This window comes from Coregonus clupeaformis, chromosome 12 (assembly GCF_020615455.1).
Source record: "Coregonus clupeaformis isolate EN_2021a chromosome 12, ASM2061545v1, whole genome shotgun sequence".
Classification (NCBI taxonomy): domain Eukaryota; kingdom Metazoa; phylum Chordata; class Actinopteri; order Salmoniformes; family Salmonidae; genus Coregonus; species Coregonus clupeaformis.
The window spans coordinates 54639760-54651645 of NC_059203.1; the positions used below are offsets into that span (position 1 = coordinate 54639760).

General features: G+C 41.0%; 1 protein-coding gene and 1 pseudogene across 2 annotated transcripts; both read left to right on the plus strand.

The window, feature by feature from the left end:
• The first annotated feature begins 2139 nt into the window (after nucleotides 1-2139).
• LOC121577668 (adaptin ear-binding coat-associated protein 2) lies at nucleotides 2140-7082 on the plus strand. 2 transcript variants are annotated; one of them, XM_041891437.2, is made up of 8 exons: nucleotides 2140-2295; nucleotides 4021-4121; nucleotides 4457-4561; nucleotides 4744-4825; nucleotides 4935-5043; nucleotides 5163-5304; nucleotides 5429-5513; nucleotides 5781-7082. In XM_041891437.2, exons 1-8 carry the CDS (start codon nucleotides 2195-2197, stop codon nucleotides 5818-5820), a joined length of 765 nt encoding a protein of 254 aa, XP_041747371.1. In that variant the 5' UTR covers nucleotides 2140-2194; the 3' UTR covers nucleotides 5821-7082. The 2 variants fall into 2 exon arrangements, with proteins under 2 accessions (XP_041747371.1, XP_041747372.1); XM_041891438.2 differs by lacking the exon at nucleotides 2140-2295 and adding an exon at nucleotides 2303-2397.
• LOC121578825 lies at nucleotides 6576-6697 on the plus strand (annotated as a pseudogene).
• Nucleotides 7083-11886: the final 4804 nt, after the last annotated feature.

An 11886-nucleotide genomic window follows, 5' to 3' on the forward strand; every position in this document is an offset into this window, starting at 1 on the left:
GTGACTTTTGAGCAAATATTAGGTCTCACACGTATACAACCATACATGATTATTGGTTAACACCATCGGTAACCCGGAGTTTGTAAGGCTCCAGAACGGATAGAGTTACAGAAAAATCTACAGTTGTTTGTGACTTTTGACTTTACTAATATACTATTTCTCACACATGCTATTTTAATTCCTTCTGGTGTACAACTCAAAAATCCCTTCTCTTCCCTGTATTTCTTTAACCCCAGGTTCTCTGAATACAGGGTAGTTTATTTTGGTAATGGCCTATTACCGTGAATCGTTACGGATCCACGCTGAGCAATCCCAGACTGCCCCAATTAATGAATAAAGACTACTGACCTTATCCTTGCAGCTGAGATTCAATGTAGGTTTGGATTCCGTCACCGTCTCTGTCATTAATCAGGTGTCCTCTGGCCTGTTTTAACCCTTAATGTCAAAGGGCAGGACTTTCAATTTACGAATATATCATTCGCCCGTCGACGGTTTTCAGAGTTACCTGGAATGACAGAAGCAGGTATTGGAGTCCGGCCTCGAAGGACCAAGCTGTTATGTGAATTATTTAACAAACTATTTCAGTGTCTCTGTGCGTCTCCCAAAAGGTTGTAAATCTTTTGGGATTTAAGTAACGGACAGAGTCCCGATCTGCATAGTCAGAGATCTTTATTCATTGAGAATTCTGCCATCACAATTTCAGAGTCCATCTTTTATACTCATACGTCATACAAAAAAAAAATCCCTCCCCTCTGTAGGCGGGCTGTAGTTTTCCACTCTAAAACTGCTCTCCTGACCATCAGTTCACACACACACATATACTCACATGCATACACACATACATACACACACACACACATGCATACACACACACATACATACACACTTTCTTATTATAGCCTACTCCCTGCATTCCTCCGTTATTTCCGTTCTCACAATATTCTGCACCATGTTTTCATAACAGTTTCTCTCCTCCCTAAATTCCTCAGTTATCTTGGTTTCTCAGTTGCCTGTAGCCTTTCTCCTTGTCCTTTGTTGTCTGGCCTAACTCTTACTCACATTGCTAAATAGTAGTCTTTACTGGTCCTACACTCACACATTTCTAACACATTATACACCGTTTCAGGGTGTAATAATGAGTCATTAATAATTAATCTATCAGTGTGATGACACTATTTTCATAGTAGTTCTAGAAGCATGCATCACTAGACACCACACAGCATGATAGCCGATCATCATCAACATCATAAACCAGGTTTCCATCCAACCTTTTTATGCGAGTAAAGTACGCTACATGTCGGATAAAATGTCATGACAGGACTGATGGAAACAACATTTTTCGGCAAACGTTCCATATGACAAAACAAAATACGCTAGACAATGTGGGATCTTTTTGTGTCGGTAAAATTAATTATGCGAGAAATCTCGGTGTAAATATTATCATATCGAAGTAAACTTGGAGTCACGCAATGACATGTGGTGTGGTCCTCCCACTACAACTCGTCCGGAAAGCATGCAGTTTATTAGGCTACAGATTAAATACATTATGATGAACTTCACAGGATGGTGAAAGTGCAAGGTGATGAGCTTGATGCGCCTTTCCAATAAATATAGAGGGTCTTATTCTGATGACATGATAATCGATGTTTAGCTGCCGTTTGACAATTAAAATAATCTCTCTCTTATGTCCATAATAAAAATTATAATATCATAATGTAGGCTATAAGTGTGCTCTAGCCAAGAGCGCGCAAGATAGCACGGTTTGCTTGAGCGCACGTGCCAATACCAGACTATATAAACCAAAGTTTTTTGTGACAAAACCATCAGGAGAGTTGAAAAGGCTATGAGAACCCTTTTAATTTGTATTTTGTATTCGGTACAAGGAATTTAACAGCAAAATGTATTTTTCTGTGCACCACGTCATCACGCACAGTCAATTTGATGGAAACATCTCTGGTGGGAAAATAAGCATATTGTTTTTATGCGGAATTTAGAGTATTCGCCATGAAAATATGTCGCCAATTATTGGATGGAAACGTAGCTAGTGTCATAAGGACCATAACAAGATGTGGGTCTTTGAAAGCTACTGTAGTAATCATCCTCTCCAAGAGAGTCGCTCTTGAGCTGTACAGTGCAGAGTGGGTTCACCTTCCCCCCATGGCAGTTAGAAGTTTGGAAGTTTTTACTTGCCAAAATGGCACTGGCAGACGAGAGCGGTTACGAGTCAGTGATCTGTGTAAAGCCAGAGGTTCATGTGTACAAGATCCCACCCCGCGCCACTAACCGTGGATATCGGTAAGTTTTTTTGCGGCCCGCCCTTTGTTAATACTTTTTCTTCTAACTAAGTTACTCAAATGTCAACCTGAAGAAGTGGAGAGGAGGATCCATCAAGACAAGGTTGGTGCTAGTTAACGTTAGCTTGACATGATTCAGTTATTGAATGCATAAAATGGCGAGAAGATTAAGATTATTTTGGGAATAACGTTTTAATTAATTTAGCTAGTTAACTTTCAATACGTGTTTTATAAAGTGGCACTCTTAGGCTCTCTAGCTGCTAGCTAGCTGACGTTAGTTAGCTAATTTGCTAGCTAGCTTCTAATGCTAGCCAAATGAGTTACGACTGGCGAGCTAGCTAGGTAAATTAACTAGCTATACATCTGTAATAGTTAGACTGAGATATGGTTAACTCATAAAAGTTAAAATAGGCATGTCAGTATTATTTTCAAGCTATGTGCAATGCTAAACACTGCTGCTGTGTCAAATTATTTTACAGGAAACGTTAGCAGGGAGCACGGGACATTCTACGGTGGCTCAAACGTGCAGTCAGTTAGTCGTGGTACAGTTATGTCACAGAACAATGACAGATATTTCACCGGATGTATAAATGTGAAGCATCCGCTTGGCGTTTTCACTCACTACCACATATGGTAGTGAGAGGAAGCCTAGTGGCCGGCAATGGAAGAAGATTAAACGAGATGGATTTTGGCCGAGATTCGGCTAATTTTCTCATCGACTAAACATTTGATTTCAATACAGTTTTCTGTTCCCAAAACTAGAACCGGTTACGAACAGAGTGGACTAAGTTTTGTAGACTTTCCCTTTGCCAAAGTTTGTAAAAATAGCGTTGTTTAGAATGAGTGCAAAGGCGAATTGAGTTATTGCACACGCGCACTTCACATAGTAGGCGTTCCCTAACGGAGATATGCAAATGCCTGCTAGAACGCGCCGATAGGATGCCGCTAGCTCGTGCTTTGCTCTGCCCACCTCCTTGCTTGTTCTTCCCACTATGACTCATTTGTTCCCATTTGACACGATGGGCTGAGGCCTAACTTGGTTTAGTAATAAAACATATTTGGTTATGTTTATAGCTAGCTAACATTACAGAGGAAAGTGGAAAAGTGTGTCTAGTGAAAATCGGTCCTGGTTCTAATGTAAGATATGTAGCTAATACCATTTATAGCTAGATCTGTATTATCTAAAGAGTACACAGACACAGAGATCATCATTCATTTCAATGTGTCAGTTCTACCCAACTGTAATTGTCCCAACTAAACCCCCAAATGTTTCAGGTATAAACCAAGTGTGCTAGCTTGCTCTGTGGTTGCCTCATTGGGCAGATTTCCCCCTCCTGATAACAACCAAAATGTAAATAATTCTAGTAGTCTGGTAGGGGGAGTCTTGTTTCTAATAAGAAAAAGAAGGATATCTGTACTTATGTCAAGAGTTGTAAATTGTATGCTCTTATATGTCCAATAAAAAATGAATGCTTCTTTGGGCAACCAGAAAACTAAAAAATACTCCTGATTTGCCGGGTGAGAGTGTGCTTTTCAGACCTTAATGTCAATCCATGTATTCCCATGCTCTTTATGTAGCCTAAGACTCCTATTCTGTTGCATAGTTTGAGATTGGACTAATTATTGCAGTACAGTTTGATTGTGGGTTTTAGTGTAGTAGGCTCAATAGCCCTGTAACATAGTGGAGTCATGACATGCAGGTATGGTGCTTCTCTTTGTTTATCAGAGCAGCTGACTGGAAGCTGGATGAGCCAGCATGGACCGGCAGGATGAAAATCATATCCATAGGAAAGCTTGCCTATATCAAGCTAGAGGACAAAAACTCAGGTAGGTTAACTACTAGCTGTCCGACGGTCATGACTACATCTGTAGCTCAGCTGGTAGAGCACGGCGCTTGTAACGCCAAGGTAGTGGGTTCGATCCCCGGGACCACCCATACACAAAAAAAAAATGTATGCACGCATGACTGTAAGTCGCTTTGGATAGAAGTGTCTGCTAAATGGCATATTATATTATTATTATTATTATTATTATTATTATTATTATTATTATTATTATAATACTGCTGTTGCACTCATGTCTGTACAGGCTGTCACCTTTTCTGCTTCCGATGCATACCATGATATCCAGCTTTGAGGCTAAATTAATTCTGTATTTCTTAGGAGAGTTGTTTGCCCAAGCCCCAGTGGAGCAGTATCCTGGATGTGTGGTGGAGGCAGTCACAGATTCTAGCAGATATTTTGTGGTGCGGATAGAGGACGGCAGTGGTAAGGTGCCTTCACATCAGAAAGACAACAGCAGAAATACATCACCATGCAATCTGATATGCTATGCTGAAAATATATTTTCGGTGGAAACCGTACAGTGTGGTATGAAAGGTTAATTGCAGATTGGCAATTTAAATACAGTATGTTGTACATATGTCTTCTCATGCACTTCTGTTTATAAGGACGACATGCATTTATTGGCCTGGGGTTTGCTGATCGTGGGGACTCCTTTGACTTCAATGTGGCTCTTCAAGACCACTTCAAGTGAGTCAACCTCTCTTTGGTCTGGGCATCAACATCCATTTTCAATAGAGATTTTCACATTGGAGCATGAAATAAAATCTAACAAATCTCTCTGTGTCCTTTTCTACAGGTGGGTAAAACAGGAAGGTGAGCTGGCGAAAGAGGAAGCGTCTCAAAGCACAGCACCCAAACTGGACCTAGGCTTTAAAGAGGGCCAGACTATCAAGATTAGCATTGGGGTGAGCATTTGAGGTTACAGAAATAGATGGGAAACATGTTGAAAGGAGAGGAGAAACAAAATGGGATAAAGAAAAAGTGAGAAAGACATTTAAAATGGAATAATTCTTCTTTGTCTTAGAACATAAAGAAGAAGGATCCAGGTGCCAAGTCTCGCCCCATGGGTAGTGGCCTTCTCCTTCCTCCACCAATGGCTAAGGGTGCAGTCCTTGTATCCCTTCCTGGTGGCCAGCAATCACCTCCACCTCCATACTCCAACACAGGTAACCTCATTAGGCTATAGAGCTCAATGACCCAAATGTCCCATTACCACTGCCCAATCACAGCTTAACATGGATAACCTGCCTGCATTCTAAATCGACTTTGTTTTTACCCCACCCCCACCAGCCTCTCTTTTAGATTTCGGAGGCCGGGTCCCTGCCGCCCAGCCTACTGCAGACCTGTGGGGAGACTTCACAGCGGCTGGCGCCAGGTCAGTCTTAGAAGAGCTAATGGTTTAGACTGAAGAAGTTGGCAGGCCTTCGGAATGGTGTTGTAACAAGGGAAACTGACTAGGGATCACAGGGTTACTAGCTCAAATCCCTGATGGGTTCAAGTCTCTCATCTCCTTGAGTGAAGCTTTTAAACAGTTTGGGGATGATGGCATTTTATTGTCTTCCATCCATGTTGTTGTTGTTATTGACTTTCTCACATTTGTCATTATCCTCATCATCCTCTCTGCATCTCCACTTCTCCACAGCTCCAGTCAAGACACTGCTAAAGGATGGGTGCAGTTTTAGCAGTGAGATGGACCACATACACACTCTCTCTCACACACACTCAGGCTCCTTACATTCCCTGGATAGAATGATTGTGACAACAGAAATGTGAGGTGGGGGAGCTCTGTCAACTGACAGGTTGCTTGACACAAATGATGCTGTACGTTACCTACACATTTTGCATACCAAATGTATAGATTCAAACTATCACAAGTCAATGATTGACCAGCACATACTTTTTTAGATACAAAGACAATATTACTAATTTTTGGATACTTTAACTATGCAGTCAGAAGTGACACTTCATTTTGTCGTTGATCAAGTATTGATACCTCTTTTGCTGTCACTGACCAGGTGAAAATGATGTGCATTCCATGTTATAACACCTTAAGGTGGCGGTCCGCTCATCTTTATATGTCCATCTCTCTCAATTTCTCTCAATCTTTACAATAATCTGGATGTCAATATCTCGCTGTCAACCTTTCCCCTTATCTCTGACCCTTCACCTCACACTACTCCTAACTCCTGCCCAGCATCATTCATCATCTCATTGAGTCATCCAACATTAGGTGTAAAGTTTAGTATTTGTATGCCTTACTTTTTTATTTGTGTTGGAGAGGGTGAATATTTGTTTTCTTTTGTATGTTTTATGTTCAAGTATAACTTGTCCCTCACTTTTATTTGAGAGAATATGAAGGACAGGTGTGTGTGTGTGTGTGTGTGTGTGTGTCTTTTCACAAGGTTGGGAGTTGACTTTGCTTCAATGTTGCTCCACACCCTCCTTTAAACTGGCCTCTTGGTTAAGATAAAGTATAGTATCTGTTCCTATCAGTCTGATATCTGATATCTTGGGCCTTTAGTATACTTTTACATTTTAGTCATTTAGCAGACACTCTTAACCAGAGCGACTTACAGCAGCCAGATCAAACCAATGTTCTAGTTTTTGGTAAATATGAGGAGGTAGGTCGGAGAAAGGCAACATTGACAGTTAACCAGATAAGTAGAATTCTGGCAGATGTGTGTGATGCGTTTGTCTTTTTTATTTGTTTACAAACCATATCATAAATCTTTGGCCTTTCCTGTCCTTTTTATTGAGTTTCTCTGTTTGTCATCCTTTATTTTTCCCTAGTAGTGCCTTTTCAGCGAATTGGTGGAGTTATTGATGTTTTGGCTTTAATTTGCTACAAATATTTGCTCCAAGTGCCTTTTTACGCAAATCAAAATCACCTGTATAAAATGTAAAGCAAATTTTTTACTGTAAATAAACCATTCGTTGTTCAGTTCTTCCTTTTCTGTTTGCATTGTCAGGTTGATTCCCACTACACAGGCAATGCAGCAGTGGTAAGCTTGTTTAACAGGTAGTTAGTTTGTGACTTTAGACGTTGTCTCCATGACTGGTATTTGTTTGTTGAAGTATGACAAACACAAGCCTCTACAACTGTTTTGCTTCAGTGCACAAGAGGGAACTGTGCTAGTGTGTCATCTGACACCAGAATTCAGGATTATGATTGTCTTAAGGGGTCTTGACACCTTGTCTGTCACAGTGGTTACTTTGGAGAAGGTGCCAGGGTGAGTAGAGTGGGTATTCATTTTGATCTTCAGTGTCGTTTTATTTCCGTTCTATTATGATATATTGCAATATACACTACCGGTCCAAAGTCTGGACACACCTACTCATTCAAGGGTTTTTCTTTATTTTTAAAATTTTTTACATTGTAGAATAATAGTGAAGACATCAACTATGAAATAACACATATGGAATCATGTAGTAACCAAAAAAGTGTTAAACAATTTAAAATATATTTTATATTTGAGATTATTCAAATAGCCTCCCTTTGCCTTGATGACAGCTTTGCACACTCTTGGCATTCTCTCAACCAGCTTCACCTGGAATGCTTTTCCAACAGTCTTGAAGGAGTTCCCACATAATGTTGCTGCTACCGTCTCTTAAAAAGAGCTTCTGGACATCAGAACAGCGATCACTCACCTTGAACTGGACTAATAATTTTTCTTTAATGAGTCGGACAAGAGGGATTTGCTCCAGACACCCGACAGGGCCCTCATCCCTGTGCTTGGTAAGGAGCCGGCGACGAGTGGCTAATCTGCCTTTGCCATCGATACTATTGGCCAACTTACAATCGCTTGATAAAAAAGTGGACGAACTACAGGCACGAATATTCTACCAATGGGACATTAAAAACTAATATCTTGAAGACATGAATAACATACAGCTGGTGGGTTATACACTGTATCGGCAGGATAGAACCGCAGCCTCTGGTAAGACAAGTGGTGGCGGTCTATGTATATTTGTAAACAACAGCTAGTGTATGATATCTAAGGAAGTCTCAAGGTTTTGCTCGCCTGAGGTAGAGTATCTCATGATAAGCTGTAGACCACACTATCTACCAAGAGAGTTTTCATCTATATTCTTCGTAGCTGTCTATTTACCACCACAAATCGATGCTGGCACTAAGACTGCACTCAATGAACTTTATACGGCCATAAGCAAACAGGAAACGCGCTCCTAGTGGCCGGGGACTTTAATACAGGGAAACTTTAATCAGTTTTACCTCATTTCTACCAGCATGTTAAATGTGCAACGGGAGAAAAAACTCTAGACCACCTTTACTCCACACACAGAGACGCGTACAAAGCTCTCCATCGCCCTCCATTTGGCAAATCTAACAATAATTCTATCCTCCTGATTCCTGCTTACAAGCAAAAACTAAAGCAGGAAGCACCAGTGACTTGGTCAATAAAAAAGTGGTCAGATGTGGAGGCCAGGTCATCTGATGCAGCACTCCATTACTCTCCTTCTTGGTAAAATAGCCCTTACACAGCCTGGAGGTGTGTTGGGTCATTGTCCTGTTGAAAATCAAATGATAGTCCCACTAAGCCCAAACCAGATGAGATGGCGTATCGCTGCAGAATGCTGTGGTAGTCATGCTGGTTAAGTGTGCCTTGAATTCTAAATAAATCACAGACAGTGTCACCAACAAAGCACCCCCACACCATAACACCTCCTCCTCCATGCTTTACGGTGGGAACTACACATGCAGAGATAATCCGTTCACCCACACTGCGTTTCACAAAAACCAAAAATCTCCAATTTGGACTCCAGACCAAAGGACAAATGTCCATTGCTCATTTTTCTTGGCCCAAGCAGGTCTCTTCTTCTTATTGGTGTCCTTTAGTAGTGGTTTCTTTGCAGCAATTCGACCATGAAGGCCTGATTCACACAGTCCCCTCTGAACAGTTGATGTTGAGATGTGTCTGTTACTTGAACTCTGTGAAGCATTTATTTGGGCTGCAATTTCTGAGGCTGGTAACTCTAATGAACTTATCCTCTGCAGCAGAGGTAACTCTGGGTCTTCCTTTCCTGTGCCGGTTCTCATGAGAGCCAGTTTCATCACAATGCTTGATGGTTTTTGCGACTGCACTTGAAGAAACTTTCAAAGTTCTTGAAATTTTCCAGATTTACTGACCTTCATGTCTTAAAGTAATGACTGTCGTTTCTCTTTGCTTATTTGAGCTGTTCTTGCCATAGTATGGACTTGGTCTTTTACCAAATAGGGCTATCTTCTGTATACCCCCCCACAATTAACTTTTAAGAAGGCACACCTGTTATTTGAAATGCATTCCAGGTGACTACCTCATGAAGCTGGTTGAGAGAATGCCAAGAGTGTGCACAGCTGTCATCAAGGCAAAGGTTGGCTATTTGAAGAATCTCAAATATAAAATATATTTTGATTTGTTTAACACTTTTTGGGTTACTACATGATTCCATATGTGTTATTTCATAGTTTTGATGTCTTCACTATTATTCTACAATGTAGAAAAATGTAAAAATAAAGAAAAACCCTTGAATGAGTAGGTGTGTCCAAACTTTTGACTGGTAGTGTATATTAGCCCACACCCTTTGGATATGAACTTTTGGACAATATTACATGTATTTACAGTATTACTTTTAGATAACAATGTATGTATGATATGGTTAATAGCCTAATAATGAAACTTCAGGGTGGATTGAAGGCTACATGCATGTGTTGCATGCAACAGTGCTTTGTTATAAAACATTGGGCTGTCTTTATCTTTGCTAAACCGTCGATGAAGACAGTTGACCATTATTTATGAAGTTAAGAGATGCAGACTTTCACGCATATGGTACAGTACAATGCCAATGTCGTTATCATTTATCAAGTCCCTCCACGGAAAGGGTTTGGAGAAGAGCTGGGAGCAAATTGGCGTTAGCAGGATATTGCTGCCAATTTACTGACTGGAGTGTTGTAAAACATTCAAAATCCGCAACAGTAGTCCAAGGGTCTTGCTCTCGAGTACGAATGGAGCTGAAAACTATGGGGGGGACTCATCCCTTATTAATTCTAGGTAAGGTAATGGAATATATGTGTGAATAGGCTGTGATTTTAAAAAGGAAGTGGTGAATGTAACCCATTCGCAGCTTGTAGGCTACTGTTTATTACAGAAAACGAAAGGAAGTTTACTCTATTTTCACTGGATAGCCGCGTTTAATTTGGGCCATGGTCAATAAATGATCATTAATTCAGAGACCCATTCATTAAAGAAGTCGGCATCTTGGCCACCGTGGAGGCAGCCAGATGCAGCAGTATCGGACTAGTGAATGGATTTCAATGCACGACTCTGTTTACGTAGCCGGTGTCGTGCACACGGGGTCATCAGATTTTGTTACTGAAATTATGTTTTGCTCTGTTTGGGGAATACATGATGAACAAGTAATAGGTGGGTTTAGCGGATGCGATGATTGTAACATTTCAGTAGCCCTGGCGTTATTCTGGCTGACCTAACTTCTCGCTTTGCAACATTGTTTTTGAAACATTGATTGGACGTGTCAGTGGTGGGGGTCTGACACTGTGCGTGGCCATTGTTGTGGTTGCTTGGTCACAGAAGTCTGGGTTTCACTAATTCAGCAATCAAGTAACCATAGTGCCAACACTGAACAAAAATATAAACCCAACATGCGCCAATTTCAAAGATTTTACTGAGTTACAGTTAATATAAGGAAATCAGTCAATTTAAATAAATTAGTCCCTAATCTATGTATTTCAAATGACTGGGAATACAGATATGCATCTGTTGATCACAGATACTTTTGTGTGTGTATATGTATATATATATATATATATATATATATAGTGGGGAGAACAAGTATTTGATACACTGCCGATTTTGCAGGTTTTCCTACTTACAAAGCATGTAGAGGTCAAATTTTTATCATAGGTACACTTCAACTGTGAGAGACGGAATCTAAAACAAAAATCCAGAAAATCACATTGTATGATTTTTAAGTAATTAATTTGCATTTTATTGCATGACATAAGTATTTGATACATCAGAAAAGCAGAACTTAATATTTGGTACAGAAACCTTTGTTTGCAATTACAGAGATCATACGTTTCCTGTAGGTCTTGACCAGGTTTGCACACACTGCAGCAGGGATTTTGGCCCACTCCATACAGACCTTCTCCAGATCCTTCGGGGCTGTCGCTGGGCAATACGGACTTTCAGCTCCCTCCAAAGATTTTCTATTGGGTTCGGGTCTGGAGACTGGCTAGGCCACTCCAGGACCTTGAGATGCTTCTTACGGAGCCACTCCTTAGTTGCGCTGGCTGTGTGTTTTGGGTCGTTGTCAGGATGGAAGACCCAGCCACGACCCATCTTCAATGCTCTTACTGAGGGAAGGAGGTTGTTGGCCAAGATCTCGCGATACATGGCCCCATCCATCCTCCCTTCAATACGGTGCAGTCGTCCTGTCCCCTTTTCAGAAAAGCATCCCCAAAGAATGATGTTTCCACCTCCATGCTTCACAGTTGGGATGGTGTTCTTGGGATTGTACTCATCCTTCTTCTTCCTCCAAACACGGTGAGTGGAGTTTAGACCAAAAAGCTCTATTTTTGTCTCACCAGACCACATGACCTTCTCCCATTCCTCCTCTGGATCATCCAGATGGTCATTGGCAAACTTCAGACGGGCCTGGACATGCGCTGGCTTGAGCAGGGGGACCTTGCGTGCGCTGCAGGATTTTAATCCATGACGGCGTAGTGTGTTACT